General features: G+C 37.3%; 1 protein-coding gene across 4 annotated transcripts in view; it reads right to left on the bottom strand.

Moving 5' to 3' along the window:
* Positions 1-1,021: 1,021 nt before the first annotated feature.
* NR5A2 (nuclear receptor subfamily 5 group A member 2) overlaps positions 1,022-27,358 on the bottom strand; it is a 180,495-nt gene continuing 154,158 nt past the window's right edge. For all 4 annotated transcript variants that reach the window (XM_043963264.1, XM_043963265.1, XM_043963267.1 and 1 more), the window contains one exon: positions 1,022-4,385. In XM_043963264.1, the coding sequence (XP_043819199.1) occupies positions 4,138-4,385 (248 nt within the window). In that variant the 3' untranslated portion in view covers positions 1,022-4,137. The remainder of the gene's footprint in view (positions 4,386-27,358) is intronic.

The following is a 27,358-nucleotide window of genomic DNA, read 5'->3' as shown; positions in this document are numbered from 1 at the left end:
TTAGCCTAAGTAAGTGCCTGCTTGGTGGTGTTCTACCAGTAGGAAGTTTACTGTACTGTCACTCCAATAAAAGTTACTTTCAAGGGAAACCAGAAGCAGCTCTGTGCTCATCTTAGTCATCACTGGCTGCCCTGATGACTCCTGGGACAAACTGAATGGAATGCTTTATGGTTCTTTGATGATAGGGGTTACCCAAGAATAAAAAGTTTGTCACTAACAATTAAAATGGTATGAGAAACAACTTTTTAATGTTAAAGGTCATTCAGTTTCCTCCTCAGTCATATGAGGTTGAGCTAAGTGAGCTCTCTGGTTCCTTCTAGCTTTAAATTCTGTGGCATATTACACATACACATATATTGAACAAGGGTAAATTTAATCAGTTTTCATATGTTTTCATATGGGGGTTTTACATAATCATTTCTGTGTTTTCTGAATCTTTCTCTTCATGCGCGTGTGTATGTGTACGTATGTCTGTGTGTTTCCACCAAGCAGCAAACTCTTCAGGCAGCTGTGTTGGGTAGGTGCTGGGTTATATGTCCATTCATTTGTCACTTGAAGACCTATTTTCTCTAGTGTGTTCCCTTTGGTAGGGAGGGCAGGTGGTGTTGTCAAGAGTCTAATGAAAACCCTTTGTTAGAGTTTTATAAAGATCAGTCATGATGAGAAATGTGGAACCCATTTAACTTACGTCTTGTTTCATGGATGGTGATACATTGCATTGCATTGAATATTTCATTTTGAGTTGAAAGTAAGCTCTTTGAGGGCAGGAACAACTTTGTTTTTAATCTTTGAATCTACGGCATCTAACATGATGCCTGGAAAATAGTAGGTGCTTAATAAATGCTTGTAGAATTGATTTGAATATGTCTGACCAAGTTAATAGGCCTTTCTATACAAAAGTAGTACTTGGAGAGGGCTATATATTTTTCTTCTCCTGAAATCCTATTCAATTAATTTGATCTTTTAAGTGTCTAATGAAATGAAAGTTTCATAAAAACAATTTTTAAATGATCAGGCTGGGCATATCAATATTTATTGAAATACTGAAAAAAAAATTTCCATTGGTGTTGAGAAACTCCTGGCAAAGAACTGACATGACAATATGTATTTCACTGATACAGTAAGAGAACTCCGACAAGTAACTAACTGCACACTCTACCCAAGGCAGCTGCAGAACATCTGGAATACAAATATTCAGACATTACAGATTGTCTGTTTACAAACATAGAACAACTATCATAAACCAGCCAAAGCCCAAACCTTTTCATTTTAGTCTGCTTTTACTAATATGTCCTGTAATTGATAAGGCAGTCACTAAGTAAATGTCTGGTTACAAAGTGGTTAACAATGAACATTAGAGAAATTGAGTTCACAAACTTTGGCAAGCTGGAGGGATTTTCAGAACCACAGACACTGACAAATATACATTCTAGTTTATCTGCTTCTGAACTTTCTGTTTCCATCAGGGTGGATGCAAAATTTGACTGGCGGTTGTTGCAGTTTACCCTTCTGTCACATTCCTCTCTAGTGAGATTGTAGCGCTTTATAATATCGTTAATAACACATTTATATTTGACATTTTTTAAGGTTTTAATATTCAGTGAGGAGCACTGTACTAGAAAAAATAGAATTTACAGAATGCAATGCATTTGTTTGAAATGTAAAAAACAAAACAAAACAAAACAAAAAACCCCAAACTCAAAACAGAAACAATCCACAAACCCCCTCACCCATGTTGTACATAAATGACTGGACCCACTTTTACAGCTCACTGGTAAAACAATTGGTCTCCATATGTGACTGGGTCAACTTGATATAACTGGAAAAAAATTCATATTTCATATGCTGGATATGCCATTCTGCTGAACTATTTTTCTGGGGTCCTTTGAACTGCTTAGATCAGAATGAGTGGTTAGAATTGGCAGTAGACATACAGCAAGGAGTCGCACATGCTAAAGTTTGCTAAGCTTGTACCCTACTCACAAACAAAATATTTGAGCTGAGTCATGAAGGTGATGACATGGACAGCTTTGAATGGCTAGAGAAGCACAGACTGATGTCTTTGGTATACAATGTACAATGCTTGGAAAGGAATTTAAGGTGAAGAGCCCACCTCTCTAAGTTAAGATCACTTGAAACAGAGGATGCTACGAGTCATATAATTTACAACAGATTTTAAATAAACTACCTTGAGGATTATGAAGATTTACAGGCATTGAGTCAAGTGACTGATTTTCATTCATTAAGACTCTTGTATGTCCCTGAACTATATATTCTACTAACTTGAAGACATGCTACAGTAAACACATATATTTGGCTTCTTCATTCTTGGCTATATCTTATACAAAGGGGAAACTAAGGAACAATAAATTAGCATCATAATTGTCTACAGTTGAAACTATGATATACAATATAAATAAACTATTTAAAAGCCAGCAATATTTAATGAAAAAAATTAAGGGACTAGGAGGTTTCTTTTTTTTTTCTTTTTCTTTGTTTTTTACAGTTTCAGCAAGTGATTGTGCAGCCGATAATCTTTAAAAAATTAGAGTTTCAATGAGATTCCCTTTTGATTTTAGTGTCTCACGACATACAGTAATTAAGAACTGGTAAAAAAAGAATTACCAATCAGAAAGCGACATCAAGGAAACGACTGTGATTGCGATGTGTAGTATCACAGTTCCCCCCCACAGGACCTAAAGAATGTAAACACTAGGTTTTCTTTGAATGCAAAAGTAGTAATACTTTATTTTAAACATTTCTTGATCCACACCTGCACAGTTAACTCTTGGGATAGTGAAATAAGGCAAGACTTTCATAACTGTGACTTTACATGTCATAATACTGATATCTTCATTTGGAAAGAGATTGTTTGTAATTGTCTTTCACCAATATTTGTTCTGCAGCAGACATTGGTCTACTTAGAAATGGCAGTATCACCCTTCCTTTTGTCCTCTTTGTCAAGCTTTTAGTTACTTTTCATAGTCTTCCCCTCTCTCACCCCCACCCCCAACAAATATTAAAAACAAGTCCCTTCTTTCCCACCTTTTGGCAATGTTCAATTGTTATGAGACTAGGTGATTGGATTTCCACTGGCTTTGCTTGTTAGCTCGGACATCCTAGAAATGCAAGCACAGATTTTTTTTTTAACAATTTTTTTTTTAACAAACTACAAACGTGATGGTGAAAAGACTGATGTGCTTTAACAAGCCATTTGGCACAAAAACTTTACGGATACCAGCACACAGTGATGTCCAGATGCCACATCGCTGCTACAGCAGCGGAAATGGGTCTCCTTAAAGCTTTAGCTTTGGAGCAGTTGAAAAGCATGTGAAAGCATGTTTTCCTGTATCATACTGACATAGACCAGAAGAGGGATACTGCCTCCCTTTTTTAACAACATGAACACGTGACAAAACAAACTTCAGAACATATTAAGAATGGCAAGCTAACTTATTCCTAGACTGTTCGTACTAATGGTTTGTGGGCCTGACACGCAGGCTTTTTATGATTTGGTGGCACGGCTGTTGTGTGTGTGGCCTTCCACAGGTCTTTGCTGTCTTTCTTCTTTTAAAACAGGTTTCTGCATAGAGAACACATCCATGATCACAGAAGAGAGTAGGTGTTGGGTCCTTGGAAGGATAACGCAAAGGATGCTGCCAGAAGGTACAGCTTGCATCCTTGAGAATCGTTTTTTATTCCAGCTATCTGATGAAGGAATTCAGTGCACGCAAATCCCCCCATTCCAATAGCTTAATAACACAGGTCAATTTGTTCCTAAATTTCTTCATTCAGTGGAGATCAGTTTAAATATACAAGAATTGTTCTGTCCTTTCCCATTTGACTTGGTGATAGCATCCACCTGCAAAGTTCATTACGTTTCATTGTAGTGTCCTCTATTCCTTTGGGGATGTGTAGCATTTGATTCACAGTTTGCAATACAAATACCCTGATACATCACTTATTTACTATTAAGTATTTGATTATTATACCATTTTTTCAGTGTCTGAAAACCAAGTTTTTAATTAGTGTTGCTTGGAGCAGTTCAGAGTATTTCTTGCCTTTTTTTTTTTTTCCGGCTTCTTTTTTTTTTTTTTTCCCGAAAGCAGAAATAAGCTCTTGGGGGCAGGGGAAAATTTATGCTCTCTTTGCATGCAGCATTTCAATGAGGAGGTTATTACATGGCACATCTCCATTCAGGTGTTTGTAGTAGAGGTATTCTTCAGCCTGCATGCTGATGGCCCGGATCTCAGGGAGCCGGAGGAGAAGTTGCCCAAACTTGTCTGTCTGTTGTGGGTAGTTACACATTGTGTAGTCCAGCAATGCAGCATTCACTTGTTCTTGAACCCCTTCCACCAGCTGGAAGTTCTCAAGGTTTTTGACATCTGGAAAAAAAAAAAGAAGTCACACCATTTCAATTGCATTTTAATTCCTGTTTACCAAAGCCTTGTGTTCAATTAATGGGTGTATTTTCCTCCTGACATAAAGCATACTTTACATGCTGCTGAATATTCAGTAAATCCAACTCACCAGGCTTCTTGGGAGAAAAAAGGATCACAAAAGAAGTGGAACAGAATATCTTGTTGAAATTCTGCATATACCTCAAATCATTTAGACACCAATGGATTTTGAGCAAGGTCAACTCTTTTCATATCTTACAAAAGGGAAAGGTTTGTAGATTCCTAAAGTAGAGGGACCATAATATATTGCCAGCAAATGAGTCCCCAGAGACAGACCCATCTTAACCCAGTATATTACACAATTCATATAATTCTGTATTAATTTTTCTGACCCAAGGTGAAATCTGTGTCCAGGGTATGATGTAGTTAATTCTAATAAAAAGTGACAGGGTTCTTGTTTCTGTTTGACATTTTCTAAATGATTCTGAAAGCCTTTGACTTGTCTAACCCATGCTAATGAACCATCTGGTACACTCCAGTGACTGCCAACATAATCTTCCCTACGAGAAACTCTCTAAAATATATATCTTGGTGACTAATGATCTTTGCAAAATGAAAGCCTTGTCCTTTCGGCAAAATAACAGGACAGGACGGTGCCCTTTAACCTAATACTGGCTTCTCCATTTCTCTTCTCACACCTCAGTGTTCGTGTGGGGAATGCGGGCCCTGGAAGTTCATTTTGCCTTAATCCAAGTGGCCATCTATAGTTGTATTAGGGCATCTCTGCCTTAGGGGGACACTATAAATATTGAAATAAAAGACAGAGTGAGAATAGCTCATTGAAAATTTCTTTGATGAAACTACTTCTGTTGTTTATTTACACGAACGGCACCCCTTGCATCCAGTGTGTACATAGGATGCAGATATGTGTGGAGTTACACACACATGCAAATAAATCCAAACATGTACACGTGTGAAGTAAGCAGATGCAGACTCTCTCTCCTTCCAATTACACAAAAATAAAAGATTTAAGGCTATCTGATCCTGAGGCAAGATCAGTGGGGCTCTTGTTGAAAGCTGAAATGCACACAATCCAATCAACTCTGTTAATGGTTGTCAAAGGGACCATTACTCTCATGCACTATTTTGCATTATATACTATTAATTTCATGTCGGTGTATGTATATATGTGCATTTAGTTTTCTCTGTATCCATACACAACAGGGTTGGTTTACAGTTGCTGGAGAAATGTGTCTAGAATGATTTGGGTGTTTACATTTTTAGCTATAATTTTGCATCAATGTGCCTTCCATCCCCCTTCTCTAACTCTCCACCCCAAATTAAAAACAGTGAGGGAATTGAGTATTAAGGTAAATAAACATATGTAATGTGAGAAGCAGAGCTGATGTTTATTTCGAAGCTGGGATGGTAGAATCAAATATGTTTGTCTAAGTGGATTAATGAGATCTTCAAATAATCACTGATGCAAACAAATGTCCTCCTATTGGGAGGGCTGCACCTAGTGTGGTATTTAAACTCAACAGACAAGCATCACAGTGCATTGTCAGGACAAAACCACTGTATTAAGTGATCAGATAAGATGTGTAAATGGGTTTTTGCAAGCCTTAGAGTGTACCATAAATATGTTATTACTACTCATGCTATTTTCAGTTTATCCAGATACATAAAAGTCACTCTTCACTCTGGAATGCAGTTCTCTAGAAGTAGAGAAATAAAACAGTATTTATAATTCTTCAAAATTCCAGGAAGCCTGAAGAATTCTTATACCTACACCTACTTACACCTACTTACTATAGACAAATGCACATAATTATACTCAGCTAATTCCATCGGATAAAAAAAGATATTTTCAAGATTCAAATACCTTTCTATGATTCCCTATTTTCTTTCAATTAGATATATTCTTCTTGATTCCATACAAATCCTCAATTCAACCCATATTATGAAATTTGTATACAGTTTTCATTCTTCATTAATTGCAAAATGAAGCCTCTCAAGCATTCTAGAATTAATCATCTTGCATTTGGTTCCTCTGTGTAGCAAAGGCTGCAAAGATTTAATTTTTCTAAGTGTATGCTTTCAAAGACACACCAAAGTTATACTTGGCTAGGTACTATCAAATGCAAGTGATACAACATGACTAATGCAGAAATATGTTTGATGTGATTGTACATATATAACCTATATGGATTGCTTTCTGTCTTGGGGAGGGGGGAGGGAAGGGAGGAAGGGAGAAAAATTTGGAACTAAAAATCTTAGGAAACCAAATGTTGAAAACTATCTTTACATGTAACTGCAAAATAATAAAATACTTTTATGATTAAAAAATGAAAGTGACAAAAAAAAACCTCGTTAGAAAGTACTCTCAGTATAACATAAAAGCAACTCGGTTTAACATAGAAGCTCTAAGCTAAGAACTTGTGCTCTTGACACTAATATTACAAACAGGTTCTATAATGTTTATAAAGTCTTGCTTTGCTGATCACTGATACAGGACAGTGACACAGCATGCTTGGTAGAGAGTGTAAGTGTAATACTGAAATTCTGATTCCCTTCTCAGCAAAATTCTTCCCTCTAGTCTTCACCCATTCTACAGGAGACAGGATTTGATTAACTTTTAAGAACTGCCTGTGGGAGGATGTCAAAGAAAACAAGTAATAACAGACACTATAGTGACTTTGAAATGAGTTACTCTTAATGATAAAGTGAAATAAGTTTATGTTACAATGAAGGAAATTCTCACAGGCAAGACAGAGTGAACAGTAGTCAAATGGGTGACTAGGGAGGCTGTAGGAATTCTTCCAGTGGAACATGTGAGATAAATGAATAGTGGCCTATTTAAAAGGGAGCATTTGAAACATGTTTTCTTTGATAAATGTAACTCTGAGAATCAGTTATGCATTTGGGGGAGGGGAAACAGGATTCATGCCAAACTGAAATTCACACAAATGAAAACAAAAGAAACCAACTGGTAAATAAACCCAGGGTTAAAAAAAATTATTTACTAAGAGGCACTTGAAAATAGGCATTTGAAAAAAACCTTTTAAACATTTTTTTTTTGTTTGAGTAACATCTGACAAGATGAGTAAGCCTGGTAATTTTACTTCCAAAGCCTGAGAAAATATTCTATTTCTCTTTTTTCCATCAATGGACACTTATTAAGTGTCTAATATTTGTCAGGTACTATACTTTCACATCATTACTTGAAGAGGAGGATGCAATTTCCCTCCACTGAAGCCAAATTCTCTTCAATTCAATTTCCACTGGAATCTTTCTGACCTGAACTCAGGCAACTATGCATGTTCACTCTCAAGCAGTTGCCATGGCTTTTTCTATTACCTGTAATAGGAATCATGTCACTAATTGTACCATACAGGCATGTTGACTGAATGTAGTCTTTGGTTGTTTCTTTCTATGTCTCCACAGGAAAAAGGGAGTCGGGATTTGAGACATCCATCCTCCCAAAGTTCAAGAAATCAAGGAAAAGAGAAAAACATGGCTTGGTCTCGATTCTAGATTATTTGATTCTAAGAGTTAGATTTGTTGGCTAACTACTCCTTTCCTCCTTAACGTTGTCTGGATGGAAATATGCGTATAGTACATTCAGTTAAATATGTGGAATATTTCTCATATCATTTGGAAAGAAGAGATATGTGACTATTCCTATCTTGTCAGAGTAACATGTAACAAAATGTTCAATTAGGACTTTTTTGAAAATTTGTTATTTTATATAACATGAATTCTTGAAAATTTGCTTACAAATAAAAATTTTATTAATCAAGTGAGACTTAAAATGCAGTAGGGGGATCTGTTCTACTGATGTCCTCCTTCAAGGCTTGATCTTGGGTTGGAGGTGGCTCTGTGTTCTCAGGGACTATGCCAGCAGAGCATATGGATCAAAGACAAGCTCTTCTATTTGGCATTGAAAATTCTTTATATTTGCCTCCACCTTTCCTTCCCAGCTTTATTATACATTTTCTGTTGTTTTGTGATCATGTTCAACTCTTCATGATCCTATTTGGGGTTCTCTTGGCAAAGATATTGGAGTGGTTTGCAGTTTCCTTCTCCAGCTTGTCTTTGATCCATAGGGAGTCATTATAGTTTATTGAGCAGAGAAGCAACATTGGAAGAGCTTTGAGTAGTGAGCTGTATATCTGTTGCCCCAATTTTGTTGATGTTCTCTATTGTTTCATTTGAGTCCAAATCTTTGTGATCTTATTTGGGGTTTTCTTGGCAAATATATTGGAGTGCTTTGCCATTTCATTTTCTAATTCATTTTACATATGAGAAAACTGAGGAAAATAGGGTTAAGTGACTTACCTAGGGTGACACAGCTAGTAAGTGTCTGAGATTAGATTTGAACTCAAGTCTTCCTAACTCTAGCCCTACACCTTTTCTACTGTACAACCTACCTGCCCTTGCCTCAATTAGTCTAGTTAAAATCAGAGAGACTCACCTGCAGATTGACTACAGGGTGATTAATTTTTTGACTGTGGTAATTCTAAAAAATCATCTAGTAACAAGCAGAATGGCTGTGATTTGTGTTGGTGGAAGGCATACCCACACTAACAAAAGAACGAGTCATGGAAGTTTTGAAGAAAGAGACTCTTGTTAGTCAAAGGAATCTCCAAAGTAAACACTTTTGTATGATGAATCACCCTTGTTTACCTGCTTCCAAAAAGTGTACGTTTTTTGCACATCAGTTTTGCATAAAATGCTGTACACTAACAATTTCAAGTGGCCTCAGAATTACCTTGAAATCACCCAATTCAGATTCTTTGGGGTGGGTCAGTATAGAATGGCAACTTGTTTTGCAAAATTCATGACTTTCAACTCTTGATGGCATGTAAAACCCTAAAAACATGAGAAGAAAAATACTGATCCACAGATAGCTTCTGTAGTGAGGTGGTTTCTAATTTGTTTTGTTTTTTATCTGTTCACTTCTCCCCTAGAATGTAACAACTCTTTAAGCCTGCATGCTGTTTCTTGTTGTATTCATGGAATTATACAAATCACAATAATATTGCACTTATATAACATTTGCAAAGCCTTTACATATGTTATCTCATTTATGACTCACAGAAACCATGAGAAGTAGATGCTGTTTTATCCCTATTTAGCAGAAGGGAAACTGAGATAGAGAAAGATCAGGTGACTTGCCCAGGATTACACCAGTGAGTATCTGAGGCAGGATTTCAACCCAGATCTTCCTCTTTCCATGTCCAGCATTCTGCATACAGAACTGTTAACACAACTCAGTTGGATGTATCGCCTTTCATAGGAGTTGAAAATGTTAGTAATTTCCTTTAAATTGTCCATATTCCAAATCAAGTCCCTGTGGTGTTAACCTTTTAATGGTTTTTGAGATCCTTGGGAACCATAACTAATCTAGAAAAGGATTCCGACAGGAGGAGAAATCCTCAAAGGAACTGACAATGAATTGTTTGAGAAAACAAAAGCATAAATTCTGGAAAAATAATTACATAGTAGTGGATTCCTTAGAAAAATAAATTTAAGTGCTGATGAGCACTCGGTGTACAGTTTCCATTTGGTATTGCGGTGTATCACATCTGGCTTGGGGAATGAGACTCATGATCACGAGAAGCAGTGATTTATTGATTTTTACAGGACCCAAATCCTCCCAAGCCTGCATGGAGGGTTTTTTTCTCTCTCTCAAATCACAAAGTCTCCTGCACTTGGGGCTTTGCACATTCCTTTGAAATTTATGTATGCTCTATTTAATACAAATTGAAAGCATAGATTGTTGAACTATAACATTACACATTCAGAGTTATAAAGGTTAGAAATTGTTCATAAGTAGAAATAGGCACCCACACACCAATCTCTACAACCTTTAAATTTTGATGACTAGAAAGAGCATTTTGTGTTGCTACTCTAGGTAACAATTCCTTATCATCTATTCTACTTTATTCACTCAGGGACTAATTACCAACTTTTTACATGAAACAGCCTTACTATGAGCTCACAGTGGGGCACGCAGATTTTTCCATCCTTATTGGAGAGTAAACCCTTAGGTCTTCTTGAATATATTACATGTTTTACAAGGCATTGCACTAGCTCTTCTGTCATGCATGGAATTTATGTTTTCTCTGAAGATGAAGACACTTTTTTTTGGCTCCAAAGGGGTCAGTAGCAGCATTTTTCTTACTGGCATGGCCTGTAAATATTCCCATTCAATGCTCTTTTTCAGGGTTGGAACCTCTCTGTTGAAACAAGGGCCTCTAGCCTGAAACTTCTCAGTCTCAGCTGAAATAGATAGATGCATAATTCATTTATACATGTATGTATATGTATATATGTATATATCCACATATGTATATATCCACATATGCATAAATACAAATTTTCCAAAAGTGAAATATCTTGCTTTGCCCATTTCAAAGGTATATTTTACAGAATCAAAAATATCAAATTTCACAGGAACTTTCAGAGGCAATCTCACCCAACCTCTTCTTGAACAGAAATCTCCCCTATGTATCTTTTACAGCTAGTTAGCCTCCATTTTGAAGACTTCCAGTGAAGAGAAGCCCATTACCTCCCAAGGCATCTTTACTTGGACTATTTTTCCCTCCCTGACACTGAGAAGAAATGTCTTTCTGCAATCATTGTTCCTTGTGTGTTTTGTGTGGGGGCCAAGCAAAAGAAGTCTAATAGCTTTTCCTCTTGACAGCCCTTGACATATTTGAAGATAGCTATTGTGTTCTCCTCCAGTCTTCTCTTATCCAGAGGAACTATCACCAATTCATCATGTTTACAGTCTTCTCACTACCGTGGTCATCCTCCTCTGGGGAGGCTCTAGTTTTTTCAACTTTTCAACCTTCCTCAAATGGGGAGGTTAGAAATGAACACAATGATCTTGACATGTAATGGAAAAAAAATAAAATACTTTATTAATTAAAAAATTAAAATTAAAAAAAAAACCTTTAAAAAAAAAAGAAATGAACACAATGTCTTAGCTGTGGTCTGACCAGGGCAGAATATGGTAGAACTAGTCAACAAACATTTATTAAGCATTTGCTACATGCAAGGCACTGTGCTAAGTATTGTGGATACAAAGAAAGGCAAAAGACAGTCCCTGCTCTCAAGGAGTTCAGAGTCTAGTACGCAAACAATTACATACAAGATAAAGTAGAGATAATCCACAGAGAGAAGGCACTAGAATTAAAGACCATTACCTCTTGTATCCTGGATACTACCTTTCTATGAAAATAGTGCAAGATTGTGTTGAAAATAAGTTCTGTCATGTATAAAGACAGTGGAGCTTTTTTTATTCTTCAGGAGACTTTCGGAAGAATAAGATAAGACAGTAAAGCTTTTTTTCTTTATGACACTTTCAGAAGAATAAGATATGACAAATAGTAATTTGTCCCCAGAGAAGGTTCACTGATTTGACAACTCCTGAAATGGGAGAGAAATGCCATGACATTGCTGTAAGGACCTGGATACTAATGTTAAAGAGTGGTGGTTCTGAATAAATTATGTAAATACTTTCCAGGGAAGTCATTTTTCCTTTCTTTTTTGTGTGCTGAGTAATGTTAGTTCTGTACTGTTTCAGTGTTCTGTTCTTTCTTTTTCTTTCTTTTTTTTGGGGGGGATACAGAACTGTGATTTCTTTGATGTACGGAACTCCTAGCATGGAACTTTGTCTCTCTCTCTCTACCAATGCTGATATCAGAAATTTATATGTTAACTTATCATTTTGATATACTGAGGGCACTAAGAGTTTAGACAATTTGCCTAGTATCACACGAGTATGTGGCACAGTGGATAGAACACTGGGTTTGGAATCAGGATACTCATCTTCGTGAGTTAAATATGACCTCAGACACTTACTGGCATGGTAACCCTGGGCAGGTCACAACTCTATTTATCTTGGTTTCTTCATTTGTCAAATGAGCTGGAGGTGGAAATGGCAAAGCTCTGGAAAGAGCAATGAGTGTGACCGGCCTTTTGTTCTATCTGCTATAATCCTTCTATGTTGATTGCTTGGCTAGTATTCTGTAATGACTTGGCTAAGGTTGGTCCTCAGGTGGTAGCCAGACAATCTGTCACTGGGATCTTACTTACAGTTCTCTCTTCTTGGTAGGATCTCCTAGAAGCTTGGCTCTGTTGGCAGAGCCTTCAAGAACCCTGATACAGCAAGGAATCAGAGGAGTGGTATAATCATCAAAATGAGTAAATTCATAGAATGTTAGAGTTGGAAGTGATGGAGAAAGCCAATCCCCACATTTCTCAGAGAAAGAGACTGAAGTTGTGAATGGATAAATTACTTACCTAATGTTATAGCTAGTGGCAGAACTGGGCTTATAATGCTGATCTTCTATTTCTCAGGCTAATGACCTTTCCACTCAATCATTGTGTCTTTTGCTTTTTAGTTTGTTTTGACTAATTTGGGAATGGAGAATTCTACTTTATGGATAAAATCTTAGATAAAGAATAATAGATCATTACAAATTTTTCGCAGAGTTTGCACACGATTGAATCTTCTTAACATTAAAATATTAAATATTTCTTTGAGGTTTGATATAGCTATGCCAGTTTTGATGTTTGACATAGCTGATGGTCTAACTGTACCAGAGCTCAATCTTACTTGTTCAGAAGGAACTCTAGGATTCAGGCAAAAATTTCAATGATAATTGAGAGGTGAGGTAGCCAAACCAGAACCAGCTGTTTGGAGATCTGGATTCTAGGCCTGGCATTTTACTGATGGTCTCTGTGACTATGGATAGTCATAATTGTTCTAGGCCTCAGTTTATTCATCTACAGAATGAAGGTAATATACCTACTCTGACCACCTCTCAGAGCTGTTGTGAGAATCATCGTGTCTCAGAGGTGGAAAGGATCTCAGAGATGACCTAGTCCTACCTGTACCTGACTTGGGTACTAGTCAAAGAAAACTCAATCCCCTCAGAGTCCCCTACTGCCTTGAAAGCAGATGTAGTTAGCCAACCTCTGGCAAAACCTACCAATGGGAGTGGGACAGGGAGAGTAGCTCTATAGCTTATGTATGCTACAGATGTAATACATCTAATTTTTATTATTGGGAAGACAAGAGTATCATATTAATAAACTATTATATTATGAGAAGAGATTATGAATAGAATATTTCATGATCATAATTACATATTTATATTCTTGGTGAAGCTGAGAGGTCTTAATAAATATTGGTCAATGTGGCATTATATCACAGAAGTTATTTTATGTTGAATTTTTGGTTTGTTTCCCCAGTATCTAGTACACAGTAGACCTTTAATAATTGCTTGTTGAAACATTGTGTGATGATCAACTGTGATAAACTTAACTCTTCTCAGCAATACAATAAATAATACAAGATAATTCCAAAGGACCCATGATGGATAATGTTCTCCACATCCAGAAAAAGGAACTGTGGAAGCTGGATGTAGATTGAACAATACTCTTTCTCCTTTTTTTTTTTTGGTTCTGTTTTTTCCTTTTTTGAGGTTTTTCCCTTTTGTTCTAATTCTTCTTTCACAACATGACTAATGCAGAAATATGTTTAATGTGATTGTACATATATAACCTATATCAGATTGCTTGCTGTCTTGGGGAAGGGGGAGGGAAGGGAGGGAGTGAAAAAACTTGGAACTAGAAATCCTAGGAAAACAAATGTTGAAAACTATCTCTATATGTAACTGGAAAATAATAAAATACTTTTATAATAAAAAATAATTGCTTGTTGATCAATTGGCTGATCCTTTTTGGTCTTGACCTCCAATTCCACTGGTTAAGGGAACTGCCAGTCTGAAACCTCTATGTGCTGATGCACAGAGAAAACATCAATCTACCAATCAACAACAAGCACTTATTACTGGTTAGTCAATACATAAGGACAAAAATGAACAGCCTCTGCCCCTGAGGGCCTTCTATTTTGTGAAGGGAGACAATGTGTGCACATAGAACTATATATAAAATAAATCTGTAACTCAGAATTTTAAAGAGTTCTCTGTTGTCCACGGTTGCACAACCACTATGTGCGTGAGGTAGGACTAGATTCCAGGTCTCCCTGATGATGAGGTGTATATACTGTCCACTAGGCTATTCTACCTCTTCTTGCATGTTGACTATGTATTATCAAACAGGGTAAATGCAAGTATCTGAGCCCATTTTATTGCTAACATAGATAGGAAATTCTCAAGGTACATTGTTTTCAAAGCCTAGAGTCATAGATGGCATAGCTCTCCCTGAACTAATTTTCATGTAAAAAGGGAAAAAAAGAATTTAATTGCTAAGTAGGAAACGTGATGAAAGAATTCTTACAACTTAATCAATGCAGACATAATTTAAACTAACTTTCTTAAACTACTTAAGAAATCTCTAGCTGAACACAGCTATGTTATTTCCTACTGGGTAAATGCTATGGAAAATAAAAACTTATTCCATCTTTTCAAGGTTATAAATGCCACACACACACACACACACACACACACGCACACGCACACACACACGCACCCATGCACGCACACACATATTTGTTCTCTGAAATCCAAATTACTTGATGTTGATGGCTACTAACCAATCTAGAAATAATAATAATTACAACACAGTTGTACAGAGTGTCCCCAAAGTCTTAGGACAAGTTCATTCATTCATTCATTTATTATTCATTTATTTATTTTTGTGGGACAATGAGGGTTAAGTGACTTGCCCAGGGTCACACAGCTAGTAAGTGTCAAGTGTCTGAGGCTGGATTTGAACTCATGTCCTTCTGAATCCAGGGCCAGTGCTTTATCCACTTTGCCACCTAGCTGCCCCCATCAGGGCAGTTTTAAACCACTAAACCATTTAAACCATTTGGGAAATGGCTCAAAACTATACCAAGACTTTTGAGACACCCTGTATGATACTTTTACTCATGACAATCCTGTGAGCCAGGCAGCTAAATGATATTATCCCTATTTTATAGATGATACAACTATTCTCAGAAATGTTAAGGGACTGGACTTGCCCATGGTCACATGGCCAGTATTTGGATTAAAAATCCTTCATTCTTTTCATTGTGTCATGCTATTTCTCTAGATACAACTTATCTTTGGCTTTAAGGCTAATAAAATGGGTTTTTTGGTAACACCTTTGTGAACTAGATAGTAAAGATAATGTTATTCCTACTTCACGAACAGGAACATTTAGTCTTGAAGGAGTTAAGAGAGTTGCCCAGGTTTATATGTCTTATAAGTGGGTTGAAGCTAGACTCAAATCCAGTGTTCTTGAGACTTCATTGTGTTGTTCCCCCTCACTAAATAATGTCTATCTTTTTTGGGGGCTGGGGTGGGGAGGGGTAGGCTTGAATATGGAATAAGATTGGGCAAAAATTTTTATCCTTGTTTCCATTCTGACTTTAGTTAATATCAAGCTAATGTCAACGTTATTTAGCCCTAGATGATGAGTCAGGTTTGGACTTTAGCTAGGATCCATCCACAAACCCACATGTACAGTGAATTTCAATATTTTAAGGACACACACACACACACACACACACACTTGAGCATATATACACATATGCATGGATATACACACATGTGGTTGTGTATATATGTGTATATATATATATATATATATATATATATGTATATATGAGGTATGTGTGTGTGGTAAGTCTCTCCTGAATCATTGTCTTGTTGTGATGGAAAAGCTTGCGTAGCTCAATGAGACTATAGCTATTCTATGCAGGGTTACCCAAGACAGATGGGTGCTGGTGGAAAGTTCTGACAAAAGGTGATCCATTGGAGAAGGCAATGGCAAACCACTCTGTTATCTTTGCCAAGAAAGCCTCATGGATGGTATGACTTTGGGAGATAGCGGAGATCAGAAGAGCGTGGTGTGCTATGGCCCATGGGGTTATGAAGAGTTGGACATGACTGAACAAGAAAAATATATGTGTGCATATATATGTACATATATATGAATATTATCTTGGAAGGAAATTGTTTTTCCTGAAGTATACTGCTCTTTGGGTAGAAGAGTATTTTTGTAGGTGATTTCCCAAGTATTAATGGGAGAGAGATTTTAATGTTATAATATCTAACAAGAATACCTGATCTAATCACAAAGAATATTTGAGATAAGACCAAATTACAAGCTTCAATCAAATATATATGTACACACACACACACATACATACATACATACATACATATATATACATACATACATATATATATATATATATTTAGTAATTTGGGGAAAACTTTTTTCCAGGTCACACATGATACAGGATGAAAAATAATGCAGGTTCTTACAGTGTTATATATTCTTATCAGTATTTGAGCCCAAATCAAAGAACGTCCCTCAAGGCAGCATGTGTTAGAGCACTGAACTGAGAGTCAGAAGAACATTTCACTCTGTTTTGAATCTCATTTTCCTTTTCTGTAAAATGAGAGGACTTGAGAGTATTGCTAAGATCCCTTCCTAATCTGACATTCCATCTATTGTGGGACTGTGAAAGGAAGAAGGAAAGGAATGATAGATATTTTGGTAGATGGATGTAAAGGAATGCTACTATTGTGCCATAAGGAATTCTTAAGCAAGAGGAATTTAGAGAAACTTGGGAAAACTTATATGAACTGATGCAGAGAAAAGATATCAGACTTAGAGAAACTAGATACCCCAAACCTACAATAATTCAAATAAGGACCACACTAAAAGACAATAGAACTCATATCAAATGCCAGGTTTAATATCTGTTTCAAATGGCAGATACTGCAACCTATTTGCATTCTTTTGGTAGAAAGGTGTTGGTTGGCTAGTATGGAATATTATTTATGCTATCTGTCATGGTTGCGATATCAGATGGTTTTACTTAACTTTTCTTATTGTTGTTATAAGAGAGAGTACCAAGAGAAGGAGATTATTTGGAAGTGATAGTGGTATAAAAAACCAAAATACATTAATAACAAAAAAGAAGGGAGGGGCAGCTAAATGGTGCAGTGGTTAAAGCACCGGCCCTGGATTCAGGAGTACCTGAGTTCAAATCCGGCCTCAGACACTTAACACTTACTAGCTGTGTGACCCTGAGCAAGTCACTTAACCCCAATTGCCCCGCAAAAAAAACCCAAAAAACAAAAACCAAAAAACAAAAAAAAAGGGAAAAATTCAAATCCAAATCAATGCCCACATTGTAATAATATTATAGAAGTAGTTGTGCTACTCTGTGATCCCACACCCTTTCTATACCCACAAGTATCCACTCCCATTTTTTTCTGATGTATCTGGATAAATTAGGTGAATTCTTTTAAGGGTCCCATGGGCTTAAACTACAAATTACACTGTTTTTTGCTTTGTTTTGTTTTGTATACATCTTCTCAGTTGATTCTGACATTGGCCACTGGAATTTGGCAAGTGAATTAAGAGCATGACTACCACATTCCTGTATAGTTTTAGCTCCCCAGACTTAGTGTTCTAGTGAGTAAATGAATGAGGAATGTTGACTCTTCCATGGGAGCCCCACATTTATCATGAAAGGCTGAATTTAATCATAGATGAAAACCTTTAAGGGCCATACCCTGGGCTATGGTCTATGTCTTTTCAGTGAATAAACAGAATGTAGTATGGGAATCTGAAAGTCCAGAATATGATCTGAGTCTTGGCTCATTTCTATTAATTAGTAGGAATTTGTAGCTTGATTCATAGGAGTTCTTCCCAGTAAGCTAAAGTTTTTATTTTTTCCCTCTCCCATGATTCTCTTTCCTATCGAGTCCACATCCAATTCTATTTTAGTTGAACAGGGGTTTGTTTTGAAACAGAATGAATGCCGAACCCCTGCTGTGTGTTGTTCTTTGTTGGCCGGGCTATCCAAACAGGAATTAGGGCTGTGTGTTGCCATCAGAACCCCGAGCCTGTGTGTGTGGCTTGCTAAAATGCCTCCCATTCTTCATGTAGAAGAATCATTTTACTTTAATATTTTCTGAATGATTGACACCCAACTCACAGACAACTGAGTCCTGTCTACTATAGGTTACCTAAGAGTACACCAGCATTTGAGTTAGGTTTTTTTTGTTTTTTTTTTTAGTGAGGCAATTGGGGTTAAGTGACTTGCCCAGGATCACACAGCTAGTAAGTGTTATGTGTCTGAGGCCAGATTTGAACTCAGGTACTCCTGACTCCAGGGCCGGTGCTCTATCCACTGCACCACCTAGCTGCCCCTTAGCATTTGAGTTAGGAAATAATTCACATATTCAGTTGGATACAACCATTAATACACATCTGCAAATAAATATCTCCCAGTAATGGCTATTCTCTTTTAAGAAATCCTGATTATTTATTTTATGAATATTAGTGCTAAAATAAGAATTTTATAGCCATAAAAGGTGTTATTCAAAATTTCAAGATATGATGTCCAGAACCCAATCCTTAAGGTTTTCCATCCAAAAAGCTTTTGTTGAAAATTAGTGAGATGTTTGTCTGTAGAAAGGCAATTGCATCAGTGAGTCAACATTTATTAAGTGCCTACTACATGCCAGTCACTGTGCTAAGTGCTAGGGATACAAAGAGGGGCAAAAGATAGTTCCTGAAGAGACAATATGTAAACAACTATGTACAAACAAGATACGTTCAGGATAAACTGGAGATAATAACAGAGGGTAGGCACTAGCATTAAGAGGAATTGACAAAGGCTTCTTGTAGAACATAGAAGGAATTTTAGCCCACACTAAATACCAAAATGGAGACGAGAAGGGAGAGAATTTCAGGCGTGGGGGACAGCCATGAAAATACCTGAAGTTGGAAAAGAAGTGTCTTAAACGAATATTTTTTGAATTAGATAAGTCTCAATTCCATATTAGTCTCCAAACATTTACTGAACGTAGACTTTCAATTTTAGTTTGCATTGGTTTACTTTGTAAAAGAAAAGACAGTTTGCCAAATTTTTGTAAACACTGAATTCTCTCTTCCTCCTACCCCATATTTCTGACACTTTCACAGAGTATATTCTTCACCTTTGTTTGAATCTAGGCAAGTCACATAACTTCTCATTGTTCTTAGGCAGCTCATTAATAGTAAAAGTTGAATAGAAGGATGCTGTCTTGCGATGGTAGAGGGAGTTTCTCACCACAGAGTTCCCTATACTAAAGAAATCACAGATCCAGTTACTTATTTTGGTTTATCCAAAACCAAGACATGACTTAAAAAAAACCCAACCAAACAAAAAGCTAACAACTTGGTTAAATGCCACATTGGCAGAAAAAGAAAAATAGACATCAACTTTTTTCTTCACTAAAAACTGTCAAGTATGGGAGGCAACACTGGAAATAGGGTAAATAATTTAGAAAAGAACAACCCAGAATCTAGCTAACCCAAACAGAAGGAACTAGTTATTACTCACACATGGGTAACAATTTCTGGTGAAAAAATAAAACATGAAAACAGCCTAACTGTGCCATAACCCAGAGAAATAACAACCAATGAGCCCATTTTGTGACTCATGCCAGTTTTTAAAGTACAGCATTACCAAAACATCTGCTTGCTTCTGCTTGTGTCGTAGGGTTTTTTTTTTCCCACCAATGCGCCCCTGCTCCCATTTGAAATGAAGTATGTTTTTACTGCAGTCATTAAAAATGACCAACATGAAAAACTTACAATTTTATTGACACAGCTTTTGGCGAGTTATCCCCTAGGTCTTGTTTTGAGTGGAAAAATTCTGTGTTTTCATTTGGATTTGGATTTTTGAATTTGAACTATGGTGTCAGTGAGTCAACAAGTATTTATTATATTCCTAGTTTGCCAGGTACTATTCTAAGTGCTAGGGATACAAGGAAAGTTAAAAGACAGTACCTGCTCTTAAGGAGCTTAAAGTCTAACTTGGGAGACAATGTGAAAACACCTATGAATGAAAAGGTTTATACACAAGATAAATTGGCAATAACCAACTGAGGGAATGTCTTAGCCTTCTGGTTCCATAGGGCCTTATAGGGATAACTTGGAAAAATAATTTTAAATCCAATTGTTTCTATAAAGGGCAGCGCCCATAGGAAGTAAAGAGAGTATCTCAGTCCTCAAGTACTTTATGATCTAGTTGGGAAAAAGGGACATGTTTTAAATGACAATAAGGAGTTAACCTAATGGTTCAAGATAATAATAGCTGTCTGGGGGCAGTTCTGGAATAAAGGGGGAAAAAACTCAGAAAATGAATTTGCATAGCAATTATTCATCTAGGAGATTGATTCTGCCTGCCTCTGTCATACACATCTGGGCAGTTTCTGCTAGCACATTGAAGCTTTTAACACATCTGGCGTCTGCCTTCCTCTTCACAAAATGGACAGTTTGGGTATTTAAATAAGGTAGGAATTTGTCATTCAGGGATTATGTGGAGTGAAGCTCATTTTCCATGGTGAAGAGACACTTTGCTGCCCTCAAAAAATATTTCCCATTCTTTCCAATACCCTGTATCTGTGAAAACAAATCCAACCCAACTATACTTTTATCCATAATTTGTTAGTGAGCTAAGTACTTGTAGTGTTTTCCAGAAACCTTTCCTGGTTCTCCCAGTAAACAACTCTCTTTCCCTCCTGAAATTTCTTTCTGTTACTTTGTAAATATACTTTGGATTTACTTATTCATATAAGTGTTGCATCCCCCAGTAGAACTCCCAATTACCATAGTGGGCGCTGAATAAGTGAATTATCTTGCCTTTACATATAAAATTATTTTCTGGACCTAGAACATAATAGCTTTACTATAAGTACAAACGATTATTTCAACTACAGCAAAGGTTGTAAATTCAATATAATGATTATATTCTTTGAGCAGGTATGATATGTGGAAAGGAGAATTGAGGGGCAACTGTGATATAGTTGACAGATGCTCAATCTGAGAACTTTTTTCTTTTTCTTTCTTTTCTTTTCTTTTCTTTTCTTTTTTTTTGCAGGGCAATAACGGTTAAGTGACTTGCCCAGGGTCACACAGCTAGTAAGTGTCAAGTGTCTGGGGCCAGATGTGAACTCAGATCCTCTTGAATCCAGGGCTAGTGCTTTACCCACTGAGCCACCTAGGTGTTCTAGTCTGTGAACTTTTAAAAAATAATTTGATAACTGAATTTCAGTATAATAACTTTCCTTTGTAATCCTATGCATTTTATTTTATTCATTTAAAAACATTATTCTGCTAAGGTTTTAGGTTTCACCAGACTGCCAAAGGGATCCATGAATTAAAAAAAGAGAGAAGAACCTTTGAGTCTAGTGGGAAGTTTTTCTTATCTCTTGCTGCAAACATACATCATAAACTTTTACATCATACTTGATTAAGGACAGTTGTAGAGGACTTCATCTATGGGAGGTATATATCTATCCTCTATATAAGTTCCTACCTGGGAAAACGGAAGTAGGGTCATGTTGAGAGTTACTTACCCTTAACTCAGCAACCTTCATCAATATTGATCACCCTCTCCTCCTTGATAATCTCTTCTCTCTGGGTTTCTGGGACACCACTATCTTCTAGTTCTCCTCCCATCTCTCTGATCGCTCCTTCCCTGTCTCCTTTGCTGGAGCACGTAAGGAGCAGAGACTGTTTTGCTTTGGTCTATTTCTAGCACCTCAGACAGTGACTGTTACAGAAAAGGTGCTTAAATGTTTGTTGAAGGAATAAATGGCTATTAAATGGATAGGAATGTGGAATTAAAGCTTAAAGGGACCTTAGACATCATCCTCTTTGATCCCTTCATTTTACTTATGAAGAAACAGGTCCAGGGAAATTGAGTGTCTTCCTAAAGGTCACATTGAAGTCTGTTGGTAGAGCTGGAAATGGTCCATAATCAGGTCCTAATCTACCATTTCCATTTTTCTCAAATTATCTCCTTATATTAACCTTATTCTCTAATTTAAAAAGTTTTGCTTTAAAAGCAGCAGGATGCAGTGGAAAAGTATTGAATTTGTAGTCAGATGACCTGTATTCAAATTCAAGTTTTGCCACTTAATAGCTACGTGATGTTGGGCAAGTTATAATCTCTCTAGATCTTAGATTTTTTCATCTGTAAATATTAGGGGGTTAGATGAGATCAATTCTAAAGTCCTTTCTAGATTTAAATCTATGACCCAACTTGCTCCTCTCTCAACCAACAGCCCTTCGTGACTCTTCCCTCACTCCTTTCTTTCTCTCCAGAATACCCTTATACTTCCTTTCTGCCCATCTAAATTTTATGCTTTCATCAAAATCCAACAAAAAACTCACCTTTTTAAGATTAAAAGCCTTCCCTGGCCACCTCAGCTATGGTGTCTTGTCTTTCCAATGAAATTCTAAGCTCTCTGAGGACAGGGATTGTGTCTTATACTTTACATATTGCTCAACTCGAAACAGTACTATTCAGATTTCAGGAGCTCAATAGATGCTGGTTCATTCATTGATTTCCTTACTAGTACTGAAAGTGAAAGTGAAGGCACCATGTTGCTTCTTCTCTGTCTCCCTTCAGATCTCTCAATCTTGTATCTGACACCTTGTCCTCAGTTCTTTTTTTTCTCTCTCTCTACTTCTCTCCCTGGCAATCTCTTTAACTCCTATAGGGTAGTATGCAGATAAATTCTCTACTCAGAGAAATCCAAAAACTGTATTTTTTGCCTTGGCCCCTCTACTGAGGTCGGGATTTGTATCACCTACTATCTACAGCACACCTCTACTCAACTGTCCCATCAACATCTCAAATTCAAAATGACCCAAACCAAGCTTATTATCTTTTCCTCCAAACCTACTTCTTGTCTTGACCTCACTATTTCTTCCAGTGGTACAACCATTCACTCATTCTCCCATGTTCACGTTATCTGGTGTCATCATTAATTTTCATCTTCCTTATTTTTTATATACAACTTGTTACCATCAAATCTTGTTGGTTCTGCCTTCTGTTCTTCATCCATGCTCTATCCTCTCCCTACTGTTAACACACAAAAACAAGCCCTCATTACTATTTTCTTGGATAGTCATAAGAGGTCTTCCAACTTCTCCTTCCCTGCATGCAAACCATCCTTTACACTGCTATCAAATTTAATCTCCCTTATATATAGATCAGGTTATGCCATTGCTCGGATCAAAATCCATCAATATCCCCCTATTGTTGTTGTTTGTCCTTTGTTCTTGAAGAGGACTATGACATCAACAGATGACATATCGACTTGCAGTGAATTAGATTTAAGTGAGGGAGGGCTGAGCAAAGTCACCCACCTCACTTTTTCCTCCAGGGCCATCTGGGTCCAGTGGCAAGATATGCATCAAGAAGGAAGACTGGAGATGGCCCCAGATGTTTAAGGCAATTGAGGTTAAGTGACTTGCCCAGGGTCACACAGCTAGTAAATGTCAAGTGTCTGAGGCCAGATTTGAACTCAGGTCCTCCTGACTCCAGGGCCAGTGCTCTATCCATTATGCTACCTACCCCGCTATTGCCTACAAAATAAAACTTCAACTTCTTTGCCTACTATGCAAAGCCCTTCACAAGCTGTTTCAGTTCCATCTTTCCATTCTTCAAGTACTCTCCTTCATCAACTCTGCACTTGTCAGGTTGAACTGAGTATTTTTTTTTGTACATGTCCAGCATTTTCCTACCTCTATACTTTTGCCTATATCATGCCTTCTACTGGAATGTGCTCCCCCACTGCTCCCCCCACCCCTGCTGCTGCTTTTTTTTTTTTTTAGTGAAGCAATTAGGGTTAAGTGACTTGCCCAGGGTCACACAGCTAGTAAGTGTGTGTTAAGTGTCTGAGGCCGGATTTGAACTCAGGTACTCCTGACTCTAGGGCCGGTGCTCTATCCACTGTGCCACCTAGCTGCCCCCTCCCTGCTGCTTTTCTAATTCCTACCCATCCTTTAAAAATCTGTCCCAAATGTCACCACTTCCTCTTGAAGGTTGGATATGATCTCCTTCAGATCTCACACAGTACTTTGTGCTTCTCACACCTTTGTGTGTTATTTTGAATCATAGTCATTTATACATGCTCGTGAACCTGTTGTCTGAAGACCAACCGAGCTTATTTCACAAAGCCCCATAACCAGATTTGCCAGAGGGTGGCCACAGAAAAGTCTGTGTTTGAACTCTTCCATGCTGTGGTTGGTAGTAGGAAAACTCATACTGAAGAAACAAAGATCCTTGAAGTTGGGAAGGAAGAAGTTGCTTATGCAGGGTGTCCCAGAAATCTCAGTGTAGCTTTGAGCTTTAATAGCCATGTTACGTCCTGTGTATATGTGTCATTTGACTCCCCTAAAACATAAGAAAAATGAAGGTAGGGCTGGAATGTGCTTTATCCAAACTTTATATCTTACTAACAGATGGGTAGTATATGTGGGAGTTAATTCATTTGTGTTGAATTGAGAGCAAACGGTTTGCACTTGAGTTCAAGTCTGACTTCTGGCCCTTTGTAGGTATTATACATGTGAGCCCCACTGAGTCTCAGTTTACTTATCTATAAAATGCCCATACTAATTCTTACCATGAACACCTCAAAGGGCTGTTGTGAGAAAAGCACTTTACAAACTGTAAAGCACCATGCAAATGTGAGCCCTAACTATTATTCCCACCCAGCCCTAAGTGCAGTAGGATGAAACAACCCAGTGACTACCATTTCTCAACAGTGCAAAGATTGTCTTTGAAATCAAGGCATCAGATAAGTGAGAAGAAAAAAGAAAATAGCAGGTGGCATGTTTTGCTGTGAAAAGTTGGATCTGATATCCCAAAGTAATCATTTTGCCATTTCTGTTTTGGTCCCTCTTCAAACTGATGCCTCTTCCTGGCAATGCATCAAATGACACATGTACTGGCATCGTTCCATTGTATATACATTGTTCAAATCAGTGATTTGTCTTCCAGAATTCCTAGCGATGAGATTAGGGAGGGAAGGCCATGTTAAGGTTTCAGAACTGTGGATTGAAGCAAATCATATGTTGTCCCAACATCCATCTATCAAACAATAGTGAAAATGTTAAAAAATGCATGGAGAAAGAAAGGAGAAAATAAACTCCTTTGCTAGTATATGGATGGAATATTTTCAGTCAGGAATAGATGGCCTAAAGGGATGTAGGATGTAGAAATAATTTCCTGGTCCCCCCTCCAACCTTTAAATAGATTACTGTTTAAAACAGAAATAATAAGAACAAATACAAATGGTTTTTGAAGGACTAGGTGGCATATAAAGTTTCAAGTTCAGCTGCTGGGAAAAGCTGAAAAGCCTCTGGAGGAGTGGGCCATGTCCAAAGACCATCTGTCTCCAAAGACAGAATATGAAAAATCCACATTCATAAAAAAAACCCCAACACAATAAAACAGTTTTCTCCCAGAGAAAAACTTCCCAGTCTATTCTTGTAGTGACTTCACAAAACATTTTTTTTATTTTGGAAACCTAAGTTTGCATTTGATTTCCATTCAAGAACTTTTGTGGTTTCTGCAAAGTTTTCTTATTCTATTAGAATAAGATATGGGGTTCAGTTTGTTCAGGTGGCAAGTCCAGACTATGAATAAACCAACGTTATCATATGAAAGAGAATTAAACAGGCAGATCCAAGTGGGGATATATTAAGCCAAATTTAAGCTCCAGTTGTTGAATTTAGCCTGTACTAGATGTCTGGTTTGCCTCAGGATAAATTCAGCTTTCCAGCTAATCGAATGAGGAAAACTGCCTCAGGTATGATAAAATTTACAAGAGAGCTCTGTCGAGCAGTTCTTGTTAAAAATATTAGCTTAAAGGCATTCTTATGGTCTTTGGGATGAAGACTGTATTTGCATTTAATTATTCTGTTTCAAACTTTTATGAACTTGGATAAAATATTAGCTTAGCCAATTAAAATATTATTTTTCTTTGTGCATAACTGCCGACTTCAGCTCCACTTACTCAAATTTGGAATTGTGGTAGGAGTTTCTTGCTGAAATTCTAAGTAACTTCTTATCAGAGAAAAAGATAGGTAAGAATCTGTGCTAAATCAAAGAGATACGATCCTTAGAATGGAGGAACAGTTGCTATAACATCAGTCTACATTTTTTCAGCCTTTTTCAAATTTTAAGCCTCCACAGATACAGTCTTCTGGATATTTCTGCCAACATAATCAATACTCCTTCATAATTCAGCATTTTAAAGAAACCTCTTTTTTAAAAACTGTGCATGTTAGTCCACAATCCAGAATGGAGTTAGGATTGCAGACAGCAGCTTCCTGTTTCTGGAATTGGTTTTTCCATGGAAGGGTGAGTGAATGGGCTGTTCTTCACTCCTTGGGTTTTATAGCATGGAGAATATACTAGCTGGTGCCTATAGCCCCATGAAGGAGAATGGTAAAGTTGATTGTGGGAAAAAAAATTAACACAAGTCCAAAGAATATCAAGAAACATTTCTTTCTTTCATTTTTTTTTTTAGGTAATGGGGGTTAAGTGACTTGCCCAGGGTCACACAGCTAGTAAGTGTCAAGTGTCTGAGGCCGGATTTGAACTCAGGTACTCCTGAATCCATGGCCAGTGCTTTAACCACTGCGCCATCTAGCTGCCCCCTTTCTTTCTCTTTTTAAAAACTGCAGATGACAAATGAGGTTCACATAGATCTACATGCTAGTATATTCCATTTCATGCAATCAGTAATACTCTCCTTGTAGCCGTTTCTTGCATGTGAGATGCCATCCCCCAACTGTGAGCATTTCCCTAGCTGGCCCCATTGTCTGGAAGTCTCTGCCTCCTGGCTTCCTTCAGTCTCAGCTGAAGTCCCATCTTAACGGTCCTCCTTAATCTTCATGCCTTCCCTCTGAGATCATCTCCCATGTGTCCTTATTTATACACAGTTATTTGCATCTCGTCTCCCTTATTACACAGTGAGCTTTCCCCCACTCCTTTGTATCATCAGTGCTTGGTATAGTGCCTGGCACATAGTAGGTGCTTAATAAATGCTAGTTATCTGACTGACATTAATATCTGCATAGAAGAGAAAACCATTATGTTTTGTCTGGGTCAAACT

The sequence above is a fragment of the Dromiciops gliroides genome, chromosome 4 (genome assembly GCF_019393635.1).
Source record: "Dromiciops gliroides isolate mDroGli1 chromosome 4, mDroGli1.pri, whole genome shotgun sequence".
Classification (NCBI taxonomy): domain Eukaryota; kingdom Metazoa; phylum Chordata; class Mammalia; order Microbiotheria; family Microbiotheriidae; genus Dromiciops; species Dromiciops gliroides.
Note: the sequence above shows the minus strand (reverse complement) of the source record. Positions and strands in the feature narration are given on the sequence as shown.